This window comes from Drosophila teissieri, chromosome 2R (assembly GCF_016746235.2).
Source record: "Drosophila teissieri strain GT53w chromosome 2R, Prin_Dtei_1.1, whole genome shotgun sequence".
NCBI lineage: Eukaryota > Metazoa > Arthropoda > Insecta > Diptera > Drosophilidae > Drosophila > Drosophila teissieri.
Window position 1 is genome coordinate 22,678,408 of NC_053030.1, and position 20,739 is coordinate 22,699,146.

The following is a 20,739-nucleotide window of genomic DNA, read 5'->3' on the forward strand; positions in this document are numbered from 1 at the left end:
GAAGAGTGACGACGGTCGGATGAAGAACTTAACCACCGATTTGTGTGTGTGAAAAATCAAGCTACAATATCGATCTTCGTGTCGTATGGCAATGTTTGATTGTGGTCGGCCTGCTCAGATGTATAAACACGTTTTTCGCGGACCCGAAAATATCAGCTTGAGTTTTTTCCTACCTAAGCAGCTCTGCGTTCCATTCCGACATCCCCTGCCGCGCTGCCTATCGGACGCCATGTTGGAGTTATCGCAGTGTGTTTGTCTGTCACTATTTGTGTGTGTATTCGCCTATGCTTTTTTCCGTCGCGTTGTCAACGAGAGCAGCAGGTTAATTGTGAAAATAATTTCAAACTTTGGGGCGCAGTTGCGGATTTCCAATTGCCGGCGAACCAACAGACTCCAATTCGTGGCTCTCAGTGCAGGTAAGTGGTCCCCAAAAGCTGCTACATTGCAATGCAGCAGGACATTTGCCGGTGAGCGAGAATTGTGCGGAGTGTAGAGGGTGCTTTTGAGTAACGCATGCGATCGTGTGCGTTTGTATCCATTGCGCCGCCATGTTGGATTTTCACTTTGAGGTTATTGATTAGTTTTCAGCAAGAACGGGACTTGGTTTTAAAATAACCGTTTAGTGTGCAGAATTAATCAAGTACACTCAATTATTAGGAAACCCATGCCAAAGTTATTATATTTCTGGGGGTGAATAGTTAAAGTGGTCTAGGCGATTTTAACTTAAGCAACGTCGCAGGTAGAATATCGCTGCTGTTCAAAAAGCAGGATGTACTGTACATCGTTCTTGTTTTGAAATGATTTGCATTGGTATTCGTTTCAGTTATTTTAGTTTCATTTGCATCTAGTAGTTATCAAAAACCTATAGAATTAGTGTTGGGAAAAAACAGTTTTACATAAAATAGTTGTCTTTTTACTCACCCTCTGCAGCACGTTTCGAATCTATACGCATACATAGCACCAGGTATAACCCATTATCAGGTAGCCAAATCTAAATAGTGTTGAGTGCTGTAAAATCAGGACATTTTCCGAAGTTCTCGCCTTCTTTTTCCAACATATTCGCGTAACCCATTTATCGGTAATCGGAAGACGCACGTGCGCCACCCCCTCTCCGTACCAATCTTGCTGAAGCAACAACAACAGCCGCTAGTCCATGCCGTTCGTTCCCGCGAAATGTCTGAAAGTAAACAGTGGCCAGGGCTCACACACGGACCCACACACACACACACTCGCAAGCACGCATGTCGAGGTGACGCTGAGTCGGAATCGGGATTATTTTGTGATCTGATCGCAGTGCATTGCGTTCTTGTGTGTGGCTGGCGAGCTTCATGGCAACTGGAAGATGAATCCGTCGTGACACTTACAAGTAGCTCGCAGTCTGAAAAAGTGCGGAAATCAAAGCCAACATGTTTTGATGCTGCTCTTCGCATCGCAACGCATCTGGTTTTTGTTTGTGTGGGGGTGCGGCAAAAGGCGCTAAGCCAACAACAACAATCGTGAACACACCGTTTCTGTGATAGAAAGTCCGTTTGCAAAAAGTGCGTAACAAATAGAAATAAAAAGTAATTTAGCCATGTATTTTACTGCCAAAAGCAACCTGTAAAATTGAATTCAGTTGCATATAAAGCACACTTAACCCGTGTGTGTATCTGCTGCTTTTTCGCCAAACTGCCCCACAATTTGCAGACACAAAATTAGTTTTTTACTCCTAGAATAAAAACCCCACAGATCGTTATAAGAAAATATATGTTTTTTTTGTGGAAAATTGCCATAGATTTTTAGTGTTGTATGGCAGAGATCACTATTTTCCGGCCAGTGTTGGTAAACCCGTAGTAATCAATAGTGCAGTTAGCACTGCAAATCATCCTGGCTTTTGAGGTTACAGTTTTGACAACCCGCATTAATGACTTACTCCGGTTTCCCCACAGCATGACTTACGAACTGCCCCCCATCATATTGAAAGGCAAAGAACTGATAAAATACCGGCACCTCAAGCGAAAGTATCCCGTGTCCAAGGGCTTCCTGCAGAGCAACTGGTGGAACGTCGAGAGGTTCATAGTGTACGCCCTCAGTCCCCGCTGTGTCATCAGAAGCTATGCGTGGCGCCGACGGCGCACCCACCGCGTCCGCATCATCCGGCGAGTCCGCATCCTGCTCTTCGATCCGCGTCTCAAGCGGATGATCAAACGCCGCCTGCAGAACGTGCGCCAGTGGTCCAGGAGCCTAGTTGGTTACTACAAGAAGATGGGCAGAATCGTAGAGCATGAAGAGACGGAGGTGTACCGCGTGGCAGAACCTCTGGGAGCCGAGGAGCTGTCCAAGCAGATGAAGCAGCAGCTGGAGCTGCTCAAAACGGGCAAGAGAAGTCTGTCGCTCATTGAAGAAACAACTGCCATTGTGGAGGTGCCGCCTAAGAAGCCTAAGCAGATGCCCGATATCACCGAGGAAGCCAGGGTCATTAATGATAGCGATGATCGCCTGGATGCAGCGCCCTTCAAGGAGGCTTCCGAAAGGACACCCACAAAGTCGCCCGCGCAATTCGCCGCCTCCGAGGATATGCCCACCCCGGCCACGCCCAGCAAGGAGCAAAGTGGCCAGACCAGCACTTGCTCCAGTGCCGAGAAGACAGACAAAGCGGAAAAGGCCGGCGGCGGCAGTAAGTTCCTGGACATGCTCATCAGCAAGGTGCGTGTAAAGAACTTTGCGCGGGAGGACAACATGCCCACTGAACCCAGTGCGGTCACATTTTGCACATCCGAGGACGAGGGTAGCGAAGACTTCGTGGGCTTCGACGAGAGCGTTCATCAGCCGGGCATGCTGCTCACGCCGCTGGTGCCGAACAAATGCAAGACCACGGAGGGTAACTCCGCCTTTGTCAGCGAGTCCCTGGACGCCTACATGCGGGAGCATCATATCAATGACTCGGACTCGCAGCAGGACGACAAGGACAAGTTGCTCGAGCCCATGGGACACGATGGTCAGGTCACTTCGCACAGCATGCCGCCACCGATGGACATGCCAGCCGTTCCAGAGGCACTGCAGCGTCTGAGAACGGTGGCGGAGAGGCGGCAGTACTTGCAGCGTTGCAAGAACCACAAGATGGGAATCATCAACAACGAAGCCAATGTATACAGAGAGCTGCAGCGGAAGCAGCGCCAGCGAAAGGTGAAAATCGGTGCCATGCAAGCGCTTCAGGCTTCCGACTCCCAAATGCCATTCACCCGCCAAGGTTGGCAGGCGGCCAGTTATGTGGCCACCGAGCACTCCAACTACTACTATCAGGTGAGTTTTTGAAGGACACTTTTATTTGGTCTTTTATCAATCAATTCCATATTTTCCAGGTAATACAAGTGGATGGGGAGATGGTGCGCCTGCCAGGCGCCCAGGGCAATAATTTAAAGCGCGAGAAATCTCCTTACTTAAGCAGACTCAGTCGCAAGGAAGAGGAGAAACTGAAGTGCAGCAGCCAGTGCTTGGATGCCCGCATTCTTCAGGAACTGAAAGTGATTCCCACAAGAGTGAGCCCACCAAGGAACCCCAAGATCCTCAACCAGTATCCGCTGCCCGCCATCTTCCGCCCCTGCCCCTTATCCAAGAAACCGCTGCAGAGGCCGCTGGACGATGACACGGCCGCGTTGCTTCTCGCTGGGGGCAGCATGGCCGTGGTGAGCATGCCAAATGTGCAGCTTGATGTGATGCCGCAGCTGGGCCGACCACTGGACGAAATCGCCAAGCGGTATCTGCAGCACATACTGCCCCATCACGACATAACGCGGGAGTGGGCCGAGTTTAGTGTATCTACGCTGCAGGCGCCGCCCGCCAGCATGAAGGATGCAGAGGAGCAGGCTGCCCAAACACCAGCTGGTCGTCGAAAGAGCTTCACCTTCGTTATTCCCTATCTCAACGATCGGAATCACATTCTCGTGCGCCGCGTGGTGGACCGATCCGAACACCTAGACAAAAGCTTTAGAGAGGAGCCCAATAAGCTCCAAGAGTTCGCTTTCCGAGATGTGCTTCCACCTCAGCCGGATGCCGAAATTCTGGCCTGCGCAGACATGATCAACGATATGATCAACACTGTGGCCATCAGCTGCAGCGAGAACAGTTTCATAAGCGAGGACCCGGACGCGGTAGGTGATAGCTCGTTGGCCAGGTCCTCCGATCCGAGTCCCGCGAAGGAGGAGGCTGGCAAGGATGCGGATAAGTCGGGCGCCAAGCCAAAGCGACTGCCCAACAAGCAAAAGCGTCTGGCCAACGAACTGAGGCGATTAAATGCCACCATCATAGACGCTGCTGCCAGAAAAGCAGATGGTAAGTTGTCTTATTACTACCTGCTACTAAATAGTAAATCTGGATTACTTTCTTCTCCAGCTAACAAACCTTGCAGTAAGGATCACTGTCAGCTGGGCTGCCTATGCGCCAGCTTGGCAGGTACAGAGCTACCTGTGCGGGATCACTGCGGCAGGGCAGAGTGTGTTCTGGATTGCCGTTGCCTGAGTTCAGAGCAGGGTCGTGTCGTGCGCGTGGAAGCCGCAGATGTAATACTCAATATATTACCATTTTATTTGACTATAAACTAATATGCTGTACTTTTACACAGGGGCGCGGAATTTCCAACGAAGATGCTTTCAACCTGCGCCGCAAGGCCACAGCACGACTGGCCAAGATGGAGAAGGACTTTACCTCTACGCTGGTGCTCACCGACAATGAAACGCTGCTGATCAATGAGTCGCAGGGCGACAAGAAGCGACGCTGCACAAAGGCGCCGAAGCGCTATGAAGACTTCGATGACTCCATGTTCGACGAGGAGGAAAAGGAAGTGGTATCGCCCACAACCAAGAAACAAAAGAAGATCGCCGCTGCTGCTGCGGCTGCCGCTGCGGCTGCTGCTGCAGCGGCCGCTGCCAGTGCAAAGGTATCGGCTCCTGCTCTAAGCGAACCGTGCTATGTGAAGGACACGGACCTGGCCAAGTTGAGGCATTGCTTTGTGGGACTACGACGCTTGTCGAATGTAGACAACTTGGCCACGTTCTGCATGACCCACCAGCTTTATAAGTGCTTCTGTGGCGGTGACTCTCCAGATGGCAAGCCTGTGGTAATCGAAAAGGAACAGTGGAACGCACCAGTGACCCACTTTAATCCGGATCTAGCTGTCAGGGCTCACTACAGCTTCGAGCGTCCGCCGGAGGAGACTTCGACCAAGAAGAAAGGAAAGGAAAAGAAGCCCAAACCTAAGCTGGAGCCGAAAACGATCGAAGAGGGTCCGAATCCACAGAATCAGGCAGTGGAGAGCCTTCCGGACAAGACTGAACCCAAACAAGAACCGAAACCAGCTGATTCCCTGTTCAAGGATGAGACTCCTACCCAAAGGTCAATGGAGTTGGATGCGATTTTCAACTACTTCCGTAAGCGTCAATTTCTCTGCCGGCGAGCCGTTTCCATTCCCATGAGCTCTTACCAACGCCTTAACCAAAGACGGGCGGAACGTGTGCGACACCAAATAGCTCGCCAGGAGACTTCAGAGACGGCTGAGCTGCTTAGGATGCGCATTCAGAGTGCCGTCATTTACTATCGCAAGGAAATCGATCGGCAACGAAAGCGGGAGCTGACCAAAAAGCCTGTCCAAACTTCCGTCATAGAAGTGCGGAACGATTCCGATGCCAGCGATGCTAGTGTGTGCCAGAAGAAGAGTGAAACCCCCATCAAGGGGTCGACTCCTGGCAAGCGCATTAAACTGCAAACGGAAGAGCCTCCTGCCCAAGAGAAGCCGGCCCATAAGCTGGACATTCAAGTGCCCCGCATAGCCGCTTGCTATTCCCTCAATGCCGCTTCGGTGGACGTTCTTGCTTCTGAAATGGCTAACGAAGCAGCAGCGGCTGCTGCAGCCACGGGATCGTCACATGGTTCCGCGGAAACGGACTCCCCCAATTTCCGGTCCTTCTACAACGAGGTGGTGAAGAACATGAATACCTTGGTAAGCAAAAAGATGCAGGATATTGACCTGGCGCTGCAGCGTGAGAGCAAAATAATCCCGTCGCCCAACGAGGAGATTCTTTGCATTATCAAGTGGACGAACTTTCTCGCTGCCTTTGAATCTGGTTTCGTATTTATTTGGGACGTTCAAATGAAGACTCACAGCTTTCTGGCGGCTACCACGACCAATTTGATGCCATCTGTGTGCGGCGCAATCGGCGTTGTAAACACCAAGTTTGCACCCGATCCCCAGGCACTGCCCTTGATGGCTCGAATGCTAATGAATTCCACGCGGAATGAAAACACCAACCGTCTTGCAGTTGTAATGCAGGGCAGGCAGAGTTTCTGGCTAGTGAAGGGTTTTCTGCGACACATGGAAGGCAATGCGTGCACAAAACCGACGCCGATGACTCATCCGCTGCTCACAAAGAAGATCAATGTGCTGTGCTCGCTGCTGGTGAAGCAGCGCATCCGGGAACACCAGAAGAAGCTGCAGGGTGGCGGCAGTTTATCTTCTGAAGCCTTGAGCAGTCCGACAGCAGATGTTCCGCCTCCAACATCGCTTCTTATGAAGCACCGCTCACGGGACCTTAAGCGAAAGTCTCAGAGCGATGAATCGTCATCAAGTGCGCCTTCAATGGCAAAGTCTTCCAAACCCGCTGCTGCAGGTTGTCCTGAAACTGCGACGGTTGCCCCAACAACGTCTACAGCGTTAGCTTCTGCTTTAAGCCCTGCTACTTCTACGCATTCTGTCGCATCTGCTAAGACTAGCCCAGCCTCTACTAAAAGCAAAAGCAGCGCCTCTGGAATTCGCAGCAATATCGAGTTCAGAAAGGTTAACCACAACGATGTCGATGAGTTGCAAATCCCCGAGCTGCACAAGACAGACCACCGTTGGGTGGTGCTCGACATCTTCGATGACTTTTCCCACATCTTCGTGCCCTCTTTTAGTGATATGATCTCGCTGACCAGGATTCACAGCGTGATGGAGGTGGCCGAGGAGAGACAGAAGGTGGTGAAGCTTCAGTTCTTTCCCAATGCGCCATACGACGCCTTCGTGACGCCGTCGTCCAAGAAGAAGATCTACTTTGGACCGCTGAGCCTGGACATGCCGCCGCCGGTCCTGGTGCTATTGCAGAGCGTCGATCGGAAGATGATGTTGCGCGAGGTTTATCAGCGCGAGCACTCCATTCCCGTACAGCGTCATCGCCGGAGCATGGCGTTCTGGGTGCTGCACATAAACGGACAAGTGCACTTCGAGATCGACACAGAGTCGACTGCAAAGCTGGCAGCGCAACACAAAAATTCGACCGCAACTTCTGGTCTGAATGTGGTGAAAATTCCGTCGCAGCTGTCCGTGGAAATAGAAAAGTGTCAAGAAGAAGTGCCACCGGTGGTGATCATCGATAGTGATGAGGAAGATGATGACGCGGAGAGACAACTGGTAATCGATGAGCAGGATGATCAGCTGGCAGTGACGGACATTAAGCAGGAAGTGGAGCGCACAGGCTTCACCATACAAACATTGCCTTCCAGTGGCGCTCTGCAAATAACGATCTCAGATTCAGCAGAACCATCCCTACGACCTGCCAAAGATGCGACCGCCAGCCACTTGAGTAGTGGCTTCATGCCGTTCATTGCAAACGTGCCCGCAAAGATTGGGGAAACGGCTCCCACCACCCAATACCTGACACCCCAGGTGCAGGTAACTACGTCGGCAAGTGATCCTGAAACGGTCACAACCAGTTCCTCTACACACTTGCAAGCAGCTAAAATAGCGTACACCAAGATCAACGAGTCACTGCAGGAGCTACTGAGCAGTGGAAACACTTTGACTCCTGGAGGCATCACGATCACCAAGTTGGATGGCAATGAGAAGACTTTGCCACGCGAATCCGTCCAGAGTGCCAACAACAACAAGCGCATCGCCATTACCGGGATACCTAAACAAGTAACCAAGGCGGCACCATCAACGGCCACAGTTCCGGCAGCCCGAGCTCCCGTAATCAGACCACAATCGTCCCCCGTTTCCAAAGGTCTAGCCGTTCGACCCGGTGCAACGGGACCGAACACTTTGGTTAGGCTTTATCCAAAACCAGCCACAGCTGCCGGTCGGAAATCTCTGCCGGTGAATGCTAAATCGTCAGTAGTGACAGCACGCCAATCCCTCCCAGTCGAGACGCCTGCAGCATCAGCCAAATTGCCTACGGTGGGTGACCCATCCGCTCGTGTGTCGCTGCCCTCAAAGCCTCCAGCTGCTGGGGAGCACCTGCCACCACGCCAATCTCTGCCAGCACATCCTCCTGCAGCAGCGCGTCCGGATGCGGTTGCAGCTTCTGGCCAAAACCTCAGCAACGTATCCACAGCTCAGCTGGCACAAGAAGAGACCTGCTACGGCATCATGGTCGCGAAGGGTTTGCCGCGCTTCCGCGCCAAGGTGCAGGGCTCGCACTTCATGGTCAAGATACCTGAGCATGGCGTGTTTCGCTTCAAAACATTCGGATTAACTGCCAGTTTTCTCAGTCGGTGAGTGTACGCAGAATCATGCGAAAAAATCGAAAGCTTATTAATGTATCCATCAATTTGCTTGCAGCCATGTGGCGAAGGATCCTAAACTCAAGGAGTTTTTGCCGGCCCAGTGGAAGTTCCATGCCTTGGAGGTCAATAAACAGGTGCCATCTAGGAATCAGCAGTCGCCTGCTGCCATCGTAATCGAAGATTGAGCGGTTTTTCATCACATTATTCGAATACGGATACATATTAAATATGTAAACTGTTTAGTTATAAACTATTTTGTTATTATGATTACTATTATTATTATTATAATTATCATAAACGATCAGTTACTTTAATGATGTATAGCATTGTTCAGTTGGAAAGGCCACTTCAATTTGTTCCATTATCACGCCGCATGAGTTGTAATCTTTCTAAGCTGAGACTAAAATGATTAAATTTAAGTACATGAAAACAAGAGAGTACATGAGCAGAGTATATTACTTGTGGGCCAGTTTCTGTTCCCCAGAAAAACAAAAGTTCGTGGGCGAACCTTTCACTGGTTGAAATTTCGAATTTGGCGCTCTCGCCAGCTGATTGTCCGTTCCAAATCCCAACCGTTTCGCTTGCGAACAGCTGCTTGGCATGTGAAACGGGAAGTGAGCTGAACGTCGTTTAAACTAAATCCATTGTTTACGCAGCGCTCTTAACTGATTTGCGGACATAGTCTATATAAATAAATAAAAGCTTGTCACGACGGAGCTTCGATAGCCAGCTGATAGCTGCGAACGCTGCACCCAGACCACCAAAGTGGGCAAAACACTCGTCCAAGGTCAGCCTTAGATATAGAACCACCGACACAGGTGATCACCAATATAAGCAGAACTAAATCGCTTGCCTAAACATTTCGCAGATATCGCTGGTGAAAGCTCAGCGCACTTCGTTGATCGATTCGCGCCGAGTTCAGATACTCTGTCTCCGTGATCAGGGGAAGACCTCTGAGCTGCTGGACAAGAAGACTGCTCAAGATGGGCTGTGACGAGAAGCGAGAGAGTGCCGGCGGCAGACTCCGGGTGCAAGACATTCCGGCCCTCACCCAGGACCACTGCCGCATGCGGGACCCGGCAAAGGTGGAGCGCATCATCAACGAGTTCGTTTTCGGCGGACCAGAGCGCATGCAGATCGTCTCCGACTTCGACTACACCATCACCAAGCAGCGCACGGAGGACGGCGGCGCAGTGCCCTCCAGTTTCGGGATCTTCAACGCCTGCCAGTCGCTGCCGGAGAACTTCAAGGCGGAGACGGACAAGCTGTACCACAAGTACCGGCCCATCGAGATCGATCCCCACATGCCCATCGCCGAGAAGGTGCAGTACATGATCGAGTGGTGGACCAAGTCGGGCGAGCTGACCAGCGGCTTCGCCTTCGACCAGTCAGAAATAGATCAGATAGCCAGCAAGTACAAGCATGCGCTACGTGACCGCACCCACGAGTTCTTTGCGGACCTCCAGCGCTTAGACATACCCACGCTGGTCTTCTCCGCCGGCCTGGGCAACTCGGTGGTCTCTGTGCTCCGCCAGGCCAACGTTTTGCATCCGAACGTGAAGGTAGTGTCCAACTTCCTTCAGTTCAGGGATGGCCTGCTTGATGGCTTTCAGCAGCCGATGATTCACACCTTCAACAAGAACGAAACAGTGTTGAACGAGACCAGCGAGTATTACGACCTGGTGCACACCAGGGACCACATCATAGTCATGGGCGACTCCATTGGGGATGCGGACATGGCCTCCGGGGTGCCCGCCTCCTCGCACATCATGAAGATCGGCTTCCTCTTCGACCACGTCGAAGCCAACATGGAGAAGTACATGGACACCTTCGACATAGTGCTCGTCGATGACCAGACCATGGACGTGCCCAGGACCCTGCTCGCCCTCATCGAAAAGCAGCACAAGCTGACCCTGGAGGCCGCTAAACAGAGCTCGCTATAATTCCCGCAGGGAGTTTCTGAAATTGGTCTGAAATGTACTCGTGCCGCTCTGCTCTCTCATTAGCAGGCTAGTTCTAAGCGGAACACAACAGAAGCTACTAATTAGGTGGTTTAGGCTTAAACATTTTATTCATCTTAACGAATGAATGTATACTTCACGGACTCAAATCATATTAAAGACAACGTTGTGCATTGCAAAGGAAATTGGATTGGTGCTTGGATCAGTTGATAGTTTTACCAGGAAAAAACGCTTTTTGAAGGCATTTATTGGAGGAATGGAGCGATAACACAAATGTTTAGTCAGGAATTACATTGTAAAGATAAAATGGATTGTTTGTTGTTAATTCAGTAAAAAGTGGCGACCTTCGTCAATCAATTTGGATTAGGCAGACATTTGAAATCGAATTTCAATGGCATGAACATTTCCAGAGATTTGCGAATTATATTGTCATGCTCTAGAAACAACAGTTTTTTGAAACGTTTAAGTTGGAGAGCTACTCAGCTTGGAAATTATAAAAAGTAGAAATAAATTGAATTGTTCTCCAAGTGTGACTGTTATTTTTAACTAACGTTTTTCACTAAAAGCACGTACTGGAATTTTCGAAGCGGTTATTATCGAAACGGGAATCTGGAACGCGCCGTCGACTAGGGATGGACAACCTGCCAGTCATTCCAGGCGAGTGCTGGGCCAGCTGTCGATAACTTGCTATCGAAATATACAAGAGAAATATACAAATCATTGGCAAATTGGGATTTTACGCATTTTGAATTCGATCGTATCGGCAGGAAACACGTGTAAAACAGTTGATTTCCGATCGGGCATCAAGTGCAGCACAGCCACCGCGGAATCTCAGCATTCCGACCGCCGCCGCAGTCAGGTGAAGAATGCGGAGGAGCGTCGACTGAGCAAGCAGAACCAAAAGGCTGGTGGATTCAATCCGATCCGGGCACAAAAGCAAACCAAAAGCGCAGCGTCATGTTCGGATTCGACGGCGAGTACCGCCGCAGGCCGGTGCAAAGTCTGGGCGGAGCCTCGCACACCTGCGACCGGGACACTGTCATCCGGAAGGCGGCCCTGGAGCGCCAGAAGCGCAACGAGCTGCGCCAGAAGGAGAACGGGGCGGTGCTGCTGCAGTCTTACGCCCGCTCCTTCATCCACCGCCAGCGTCGCAAGCGGGCGGAACGGGAGGCTTTCGACGTCTACCTAATGGGCCACAAGGATCGTATCGTGGAGGATGAAAGTCTTACTTTCCTCTTGCGGCGCCTCAACTTCTTCTACAGCAGCCGGGAGGCCAAGGACAGCGAGCGACTGGTAATGCTCCCTTCTAGTACTCCCTTTCTAACTTCCTAATGCTGTTTCCAATCCCCCACAGATCGAGGTCTGTCAGCAGATCCTGCGCCAGCCCGCTCGTCTGCTGCAGCATTCCTCCCCCGACTCTATGTGGCTTCTGAGACTCTGCAAGCTGCTGGACACTTGCCTGCTACAGCTCAGTTTGTCGCACACGCCCCAGGCCATCCCTCTACGCATGCTGGAAACCTTTACCACCGTGTCCTCTGTCCAGCGTTATATGGAGGATGAGACTGTGTTGTTTCAGTATCTGGAGCGCGTCTTTGGCTTCCTGATTGCCCGTAACTACTTTGTGCGTCTGCGACGGCTGCTGGACGACAAGTGTCCGCCGCTAGACGGAGAGACCCTGCAAGCCCCGAGTCCGCTGGCTGAGGCCCTGCTCCAGTTGTTGCTACGACCGCTGGAAGTAGCTAAGAGGGCCTCCGCCGGCGGCCAGATGTCGTCTATGTCGATGGCGGTTTGCCAGAACTTCACTCGGGACATCTTGGCCACGCCGCACACAGATCCTCTGCGATACTTTGTGCTACCCTGCTTTGCGCTGAATGTGGACTTCCCATTTGATTTGCTGATGCGTTCGCTCTTCGACGCACTGGAGGCAGCCGGACCAGCGGAATCGGACAGCACGTCCAGCCGGCGCAGCTTTCTCTTCCACGGTGCAGAATCGGGCCACAAGGCTAAGCGGATTGACTCGATTTTCTCTTCCTTTCTACTCAACTCCCTCATGGTTCTCGATCGTAGGCAATTGGGTAAGTTGCAAAGAATGGCCTTGTAACCATAGCCTCAGCAGCCATCAGTAATCGTTATTCCCTTGTAGCCACCCTGCAGCACAGCCCTCTGCTGGTGATCTACGTCCGCCTCATTGCCGAAATGATGCCCAACATTCTGCAGCTGCCCAAGTCTACGCTTCGCGGCCATGCCAATGCTCCACATCGTCACAGGGACGGCGATGACGATTCCGAGGACTCGGATGAGGAGGACGAAGGGCTGCCAGCGGCTCGAACCCTGGACTACGATATGGAACAGACTTGCCGGACCAGCGGGGAACTGAGTGTCAAAGAGCGTGACTGTCTACTGGAGTCCATTGCCATACTGAACGAAACGGAGCGGGTGGACTTCATTGTTCAGCAACTAGATCCGCACATTGAGAACAGTCACCTAATCTATGCGCTTTGCGAGATCTGTCACAATCTGATGATATACAACAAGCATGCGGTCTTTGAGTACAAGTAAGATGCCACCACACAATGTTCCAATGCAATATCTAATCTGCTGTCCCTTTTAGACTACTCTATACGTTGGCTTTTACTCCAAAATTCATACGTGCTGTGTGGTTTAAGCTGGCTGCAGAGTCCACTCAACTAGGTTTCTCTGCTCCACTGACCCTCATTTCCAAGGGTGTTGTGCGTAAGTAACATTTGAAACCAGCTGAGTAGACAATTACTAATGAGATTTCTTCACGCAGCCAAACATCAAGGAGTGGACCGCACTATTCCTCTTTTGGCCACTTTCTGCATGCTCTTTGGACGCTTGCTGCCCACTCTGCATGATGTCGAGTTCGTAGAGGACAAGTTGCTGCTGCAGGTGCAGACCACCATCAACCACGTGCGACTCATGCCCTTTTCCATAGCGGAAATTGTGCAAATGTCCAAGACGCTGAAGGACATCAGTATGGGCCTAGTGGAGCTGGCTTTTCCAGAGACCCGTAGCAATCTGGCCAACTACCGCAAGGTCCTGGGTCACACGGAGGCCGACGACAAGAAGTTGCGGCATCAGAAACAAATCTGGGCCAACCTGCTCAATGTGGTCGTCTTTGTGCTCAACCAGATCCACACACGCGACCTGCGCTTAGGATTCTGTCCGGAGGCACACTGGACCGTCACCCGGCTCGATTTACCACTGGATAGGCCCACAGATCTTCCGCTGACCCATAGCAGTCGTCTGCGTGGAATACGACCCTTTCAGCCGATTCGGGACTTCACTCGCGAAGACTTCGAGAATGGGCAACCCATGTCCACGAAACAGATCCGCTCGATAACCATTTTGCGCGAGATCCCCTTTGTGGTGGCTTTTAACAAGCGCGTCAGCATTTTGCAGAGCTTGGTTGCTGCCAACAAGATGCGGGTGCAGGGCAATATGCAAGCCTTTCTCCAAGGGCCCTCCGTGCTGATCACTGTCAGGCGGTCCCATCTTTACGAGGACGCCTACGACAAGTTGCGTCCGGAAAATGGTAGGTGGCAACATAACGACTTTAAGCACACCACGTCATTAATTATTTACTTTTAGAACCGGATCTGCGCTTCAAGTTCCGCATACAGTTCGTTTCCTCGCTCGGTCTCGATGAGGCAGGCATCGATGGAGGTGGAGTTTTTCGCGAGTTTCTGTTGGAACTGATTAAAACTGCGTTTGATCCCAACCGCGGATTCTTTATGTGAGTATTACTGAAGTATTCAAGTCATTAGCTTAATATTCGCGACTACTCTATTCAGGGTGACGACGGACAACAAGCTTTATCCCAATCCAAATGTGGCTGATCTCTTCGAAGACTACGAGAAGCACTACTATTTTATTGGCCGCATCCTGGGCAAGTCCATATATGAAAACCTTTTGGTCGAACTGCCATTGGCCGAGTTCTTCCTTACCAAGTTGGCTGGTAAATACTCCGATGTGGACATCCACCAGTTGGCCTCCTTGGACCCGGAGCTGTACCGCAATCTACTTTACTTGAAGGACTACTCGGGCGATGTAAGCGAATTAAACTTGGACTTCACCGTGGCAAGCAGTTCGCTGGGTCAGACGCAGATCGTGGAGCTGAAGCCGCAGGGCCAAAGCATTCCCGTGACCAACTCGAATCGCATTGAGTACCTGCAGTTGATAGCCGACTACAAGCTCAACGTGCAGATACGTAGTCACTGCAACGCCTTCCGAAAGGGTCTGTCCAACGTCCTGCCCATCGAATGGCTGTATATGTTCAGCAACAAGGAGCTGCAAATACTCATATCGGGTGCTGAGATACCCATTGACTTGGAGGATCTAAAGAGGCACTGTGAATACGGCGGTGAATTCACTCCGGAGCACCCCTCGATTGTGGCATTCTGGGAGGTGTTGGAAGGTTTCGATGATCTGCAGCGCCGGCAGCTGCTAAAATTTGTCACCAGCTGCTCCAGGCCACCGTTGTTGGGCTTTAAGGTTGGTATTGAATAGTGTTTTAAGAGAATATGTGTTACTTAATTGGATTTCCATGATAGGATCTGGACCCACCATTCTTTATCCAAAACACGGGAGACATGGAACGTCTGCCCACGGCCAGCACCTGCACCAATCTGCTGAAGCTTCCGCCCTTCAAAACCGTCGAACAAATGCGCGAGAAGCTGCTCTATGCCATACAGTCTGGCGCTGGCTTCGAACTAAGCTAATCTGTCACTCCCCAGAGACCCCGAAAACATATCCAACTATCACAGCCCCCACAGACGAATACGAAATCCCATACAATCCACCCACCTGGCAGTGCGAATGGATCGCAGGACGGCATGTTGACAGGCAGGAAAACTATTCCAGTTAATCTATTACCAATGTACATTTGATTACCGCAATTGCTTAGTGTAAAGTATCAAGCTTATGAGGTCTGTTTATCCATGTTTTTCTTTGTAGTTCGATTCAGATTGTTTTTCGTATTACAAAATATAAATGTAAATCAACGCGAGCTAAGAATATTTCAATAAAGGGCCAGCGTTGTCAGTCCGCACGTTTGTTCCGTCGGAGGAGTCCCCTCGTTGGCACTTCTTTCCATGAATATCCATTGAATGGCCGCCTTAAAGCGCCGCCAACGCCACGTCCAGCTGCCAGGCCTGTTGAATAATGCGTTCGAAGACCACTAGGGGCGCCGAGGAGGCGAACAGAAAGTCAATGTGATTATAGCCCGGCACCTGATACATCTGCGTGACGCTGTTCCGCAGCTCTCTGACCAGGCGCTGCACATCCGCCAGGCTGGACAGCGCGTCCCTGCTGCCGTGGAAGATCTGCAGCTGCAGGCGCACATTGGCCAGCTGGTAGGAGGGGGGCGTGGCCTGGCCATATCGCTGCGTATTCAGCCGGGGGGAGCGGTAGTCGTACTGCTGGAATTTGCCTGCGGACGAAGCGAAAGACTTATCAGTGGTGGTTGCGTCCCACTTAATGTGCAGCACACTGGGAAAATAGTTCTCTCTTTAAAGATTCAAACATTTTTGAATGTTTTTAGTCTGATCCATCCATCAGGGATGTAAGAATGTGATGTAAGAGTATAGTTAATCATATCTATAAATGCTTGAAATTCGATCTGGTTTCTCGCAGTGCATCCGACTTACCGCTATTGATGAGCTGCCCGAAGTGCTGCAGCTGGCCCCGCGAGATGCCCGCCGGCGTCGTCTCCAGGATGCGTGGCAAGATGTTCTGGCAACGGAAGAGAAGGCAGGCCATTTTGTTAGGCTTAAGTTGCCGCATTGCTTAAATTTTATGAGCAACCGCCGGAAACAGGACCCCGGCGCACCTCACCCCTCCCCCCCTCCTCGCTCTGCCTGACCACTCATGTGTGTATCGGTGTGTGTTCAGGCTGCTATTTCCGTTTCATTGCGACACAAAGCATATGCGGAAGTGCACACAAGCACACTCGCCCACACTCGCACTCACACTCACACTTGCCAACACACATACACACGCCCACTCACACATGAACGGGCACAGGAGCGAGGACTCGGGCCAAAGGCCAAGAGGTCCTTGCTTTGATCCTGCGGAGGAGGCGCCGGCTGAGTTTATATGGCGTGTATTTGTTTTGAAATTAGCTGCTTACTCGCTTACACGTTTACCCGCTCACTTGCCGCATTCTCAGCCCCTGATTAAGGTAAGTGCAGTGAGCTTTTCAGTTTTGTATCGAGATTGATATTGATATTGCCACGGGCCAAGGGCCACTGATTGAATTGCCAACGGATTTGAAAAGGCGGCTGGCTGAGGGGGTCTCCACAAAGTCCTTCTCCAAGGAAATGCCGATGCAAGTGGCTGGCACGGGTGAATGTTTTCATATAGGTCGGAAAACGAGTTGGGGAAAGTCCTCTTCAATGCACACATTAAATAAGCCATATATCTTTATACTTACTAGGGGGTTTGCACTCATATAGTAATTAATTTCTATAAATTACTACCTTTAACATTAGTTAACTTATTTTATTGCTATAAGGCTTCTATTTAAGTGATTCACTGGTTGTAAATTAATTGGGACTGAAGAGCTTCATCAATTTAATTGGGGAGTTTGGCTCGTGGGCTCTGCTGGAAATGCCATTTAAATCCGAAAATCGTTGTTTAAACAGAGTTTCTGAATAAAAAATCTGTGCACTTTTTTCGGACTCCGTGATGCTGGCCACTTTTTGCGACCCCTCAGTTATAGCATTTTATGTAAATCGGCCGACTTTAAAATGCCATGACAAGCCATTGAAACGTTGCATGCGTCCTGCGGCGACACATTTTTTGTTTTGATGTTTATTTGATTTTCCGCCTGGCCGGTGCATTTCCCGTTTCCCATTTACCATTTTCCCCTCTCCCCTTTTGCAGGCAGGCAGCCAGCAACTTGTGGCAAATACTGGCAATTTTGTGCCGCCAGCTTGTTTGTGTTTCCCGAGTTTTTCTTTTGGTTTCCTTTGCCATCATCCCTTGCATTTATTTTTGCTACATCTCGAATTTTGTATTTTTCTGCACTTCAGCTGCAATCTTATTCGACGCAGTGCAGTCCTCCAAGAGTGTTGAACTTTGGGGGTCGTGGGTGTGGGTGTGGGCGTGGGAGGGTCGCCGGGTTACTAAATATGCACAAATATTTATTCGGACCTCCATCTGGGTGGCATGTGGCATGCTCGACAGTTGTCGCAAGTATCGCAAGTAACGCAAGCATCGCCTCGCTCCATTTGCTCAAGCTCGGCGTCTTTCATGTATTTGCTTAACAATTTTCCGCTGCCGGATCTGGTTTGTTGACTTTCGGAGGTTCGAGGTTCGTGGAGGTTATGACTGCGCACAGTATCTGTGACTCTCGAGTCAAGTGGCAGTAGCTCCGGGAATTTGTTTTCCGAGTTAAACAGTCGCATCGGAAACAATAGTTCGCAAATAGCAGTTTGGCAACTACTTTTCGGAGGGGAGTTCTCTATATAGCCACAGTTTTTTACTTCCACATTCAGCTGAAACTGATAAGTGTACTCTACCCAACGGGTACTCTAATCTCTTGAAATAACTTTTACATCTATAGTTTGAATAATCTCCTTGGTGCATCTATAGTTTGAATAATCTCCTTGGTACATCTATAGTTTGAATAATCTCCTTGGTCTTAACTGAACTTTTTACCATGTTTATTTTATATGCATTTAAAACGTGCATCCCAGGCCTTCACTTCCCACCTATCCCCTGGATTATTCAGCCTGAAGTGCTTATTTATGGCCGCATATGTGAAGAGATTCGGGAACTGTATGCGCGGCAACTTCCTAACCCTTCCTAACCCTTATTTGTGCTCGACGGGCAACTAAAAAAGTCCAAACCCAGCTTTGCATCGCCGTGTCCAGGGCCGCAGCCAATTGGCCAAAGCGCCACTTTAATAACTTACAAGCGCCACTTGGCACCCAGGTCCGACCCCGATTCCGCCCCCAAAACACCCTAAATACGGCCCAAAAACACCCCAACTAACTCACTTCGGATCCGGATGGTAAGCCTTTTGAGCACGCGCCCCGAAAACACTAGCACTCCGAACACACAGATAAGCCATAAAGTTGCTGCCTTCGTTGCACGCTCGCGTTGCACGATTTATTTGCCATATTTCACGGCAAAGCAAAATTTAAATGTACCGTGTGCGCGGGAAACAAAAAGTGTTCGAGCCACTGTGGCGTATACGTAATGTGTATTACACTCTAGTTAGCCGCCAGCTGGAGCGGCGTTTTCCGGGGGGCAGGGCGAAGTTTCGAGCACCTTTCGGTTGCACATTATGGCGGGCATTTCGCATGCTACAGAGTCTATGCGGAAATACTCTAAATACTACTTTTGGAACATAAGAATATGGGAACTATTTTCAAACGCACCTGTGTTTAAGTTGAATATTCACTTACATTCAGTTAATCACATAAAACGGATTTAAGTGTGGATTTAAGTATTTCGTTTTGTATAGTAATTAAAAGTGAATACAGGTTACTTTGATTCCTGCAAACTGACCACTCGTACGCTGGCACCAATTAACCCGCTCGGTCGGGCATTTATCACCCCTTCCTAATCCCCTTTAAATCCGCATCCACATCCACAATGGCGCTGCTCCGGCTGGCAGCCAGGAAGCTCCGGCCGGCAGGAGCAGCTCGTTTACGCATTTAAATTCAAATAACTTTTATTACCGAAACTAAGGCCTCCGCCCCCCCATCGCATTTTGCCCTCGATGGTACGTATGTTTGTCTGTTTCCGGGAGTTTTTGGGGTGGGGGAGGTGGCCTTGAGGGGAGGAAGGGGGGATGGGTGTGCTGGTCCCACTCCAGAGTGCAATAAAAACTTTTGCATACGAGAGGAAAAAAGTTTCGGGCGCTTTGTTGGCTAAATTATGGCCCGCATATATAATCGTACTCACACGATCCAATGGATAGTCGCTGAAGCCCACGTAGAGGGAGGTGAAGAGGGTGCAGAGGGCGTAGGTGGGCCGGGAGGCGGTGCAGAAGAACTGGCCGCCCACCTGGGTCAGCGCCGACGCCGGGAGCAGCTCGTGGAGGCCAAGTTTGTTCAGCAGCAGCTGCACGGAGGAAATGCCATCTTTTATCTCTTAGCTTTTATCTTTTATCTTTCAAATTGAAATGTAATATTTTCTATTCCCTATTTCTTACTCCCTTCACCTGGTTACTTTGTATTTCTCTTTGGTAAGTGTGCTTGAGCACTGAAAGCTCTTCTTGCTGCATTAGAACAAGATAAATGCTAATCTTCTACCAACTGCATATTTGCCCGAGTGACAAGAGCTTCTCACGCATCAAGTATACGCACCGTGGCCATGGAGCTGTCGCTGGCCAGCAGCCGCAGCGGCGGACTGCTCAGGTGCTGGAGGAATGCCACTGGGGCCAGCAGGGCGGCGTTGGCGAAGCGCGCATTGTACTCCGGCCGCTGGGAGAGCAGCACCAGGAGCACGGTGGTGCCCTGCGAGTGGCCGACGTAGTGCAGCTGGCGGCGGTTCGTTCGCGCCAGCACGTAGTCCACGATGGCGGGCAGGTCGTAGATGCCAATCTCGTGCCAGCTGAACTGCCAGAAGCGGGCGTCACTTGTCTGCAGCGTGCGATGCCCGCGGGAATGGGTGGTGCCCCTGGCGTTTCCCAGCCACACGTCATAGCAGCGCGCATGCAGCTCCAGTGCCAGGGATCTGCCCCTGCCGGCCGACACGAAATCCCCAGCGGATCCCAGGAGGCCGTGCATCAGGAGGAAGGGGCGCAGATGCTGCGGACACCGACGATTCTGGGGCGCGGGAATGCGGTGCACACTCAGCCGGTATCCATCGGCGGTCTCCACGCGGTGCACTTGGCACTGCCGCTGCTGGCGCTGCACCGCCTGGCACACGGAGTCTATCAGCGGCGTCCCCTGACCGCTGACGGCACCAGGCCAGAGGACCACTAGCACAATCCATCCGTAGAACACCCATCCGCGACTCATTCTGCTCGACTTGGAGTGCGGGCTTTAAGACATGACTGCTGCCGCGAGACGTGCGAACGGATACTGCGGCTTTCGGGGCACTCGCATTGGGTTTTTGTGTTTGCGAATACGTATACGCAACGTGGGCTGGGAAGAGGGGCAGGGGGCAGAGGGGGCACTCTGAATGGAGCTTTAAATAAACACATTTGCACCTTTTGTTGGCTGGCAATCGATGTGTACAGTGCGATGCGTAGGTGGCCTAGAAACGCTAAGATATGCAGTTGCGAAGT

At 50.9% G+C, this 20,739-nt stretch overlaps 4 protein-coding genes across 6 annotated transcripts; 3 read left to right on the forward strand and 1 right to left on the reverse strand.

The window, feature by feature from the left end:
* Positions 1-278: 278 nt before the first annotated feature.
* LOC122614906 lies at positions 279-8,819 on the forward strand. Of its 2 annotated transcripts, none has more exons than XM_043789644.1 (6): positions 279-416; positions 1,929-3,282; positions 3,342-4,311; positions 4,372-4,538; positions 4,601-8,499; positions 8,567-8,819. In XM_043789644.1, exons 2-6 carry the CDS (start codon positions 1,930-1,932, stop codon positions 8,694-8,696), a joined length of 6,519 nt encoding a protein of 2,172 aa, XP_043645579.1. In that variant the 5' UTR covers positions 279-416; position 1,929; the 3' UTR covers positions 8,697-8,819. The 2 variants fall into 2 exon arrangements, with proteins under 2 accessions (XP_043645579.1, XP_043645578.1); XM_043789643.1 differs by lacking the exon at positions 279-416 and adding an exon at positions 1,233-1,538.
* Positions 8,820-9,137: 318 nt separating this feature from the next.
* On the forward strand, positions 9,138-10,653 carry LOC122614909 (7-methylguanosine phosphate-specific 5'-nucleotidase). The gene is made up of 2 exons (XM_043789649.1): positions 9,138-9,298; positions 9,380-10,653. The coding sequence occupies exon 2, from the start codon at positions 9,495-9,497 to the stop codon at positions 10,452-10,454; it is 960 nt and encodes a 319-aa protein (XP_043645584.1). The 5' UTR covers positions 9,138-9,298; positions 9,380-9,494; the 3' UTR covers positions 10,455-10,653.
* Positions 10,654-11,146: 493 nt separating this feature from the next.
* Positions 11,147-15,496, forward strand: LOC122614907 (ubiquitin-protein ligase E3C). Its single transcript, XM_043789645.1, has 8 exons — positions 11,147-11,765; positions 11,827-12,547; positions 12,616-13,027; positions 13,084-13,205; positions 13,264-14,028; positions 14,085-14,229; positions 14,288-14,987; positions 15,047-15,496. Exons 1-8 carry the CDS (start codon positions 11,430-11,432, stop codon positions 15,212-15,214), a joined length of 3,369 nt encoding a protein of 1,122 aa, XP_043645580.1. The 5' UTR covers positions 11,147-11,429; the 3' UTR covers positions 15,215-15,496.
* Positions 15,497-15,610: 114 nt separating this feature from the next.
* Positions 15,611-20,513, reverse strand: LOC122614908 (lipase 3). 2 transcript variants are annotated; one of them, XM_043789647.1, is made up of 4 exons: positions 19,814-20,513; positions 19,410-19,568; positions 16,142-16,226; positions 15,611-15,924 (listed from the first exon to the last, which is right to left on the reverse strand). In XM_043789647.1, the coding sequence occupies exons 1-4, from the start codon at positions 20,468-20,470 to the stop codon at positions 15,611-15,613; spliced, it is 1,215 nt and encodes a 404-aa protein (XP_043645582.1). In that variant the 5' UTR covers positions 20,471-20,513. The 2 variants fall into 2 exon arrangements, with proteins under 2 accessions (XP_043645582.1, XP_043645583.1); XM_043789648.1 differs by lacking the exon at positions 19,410-19,568.
* Between the last annotated feature and the right edge of the window lie 226 nt (positions 20,514-20,739).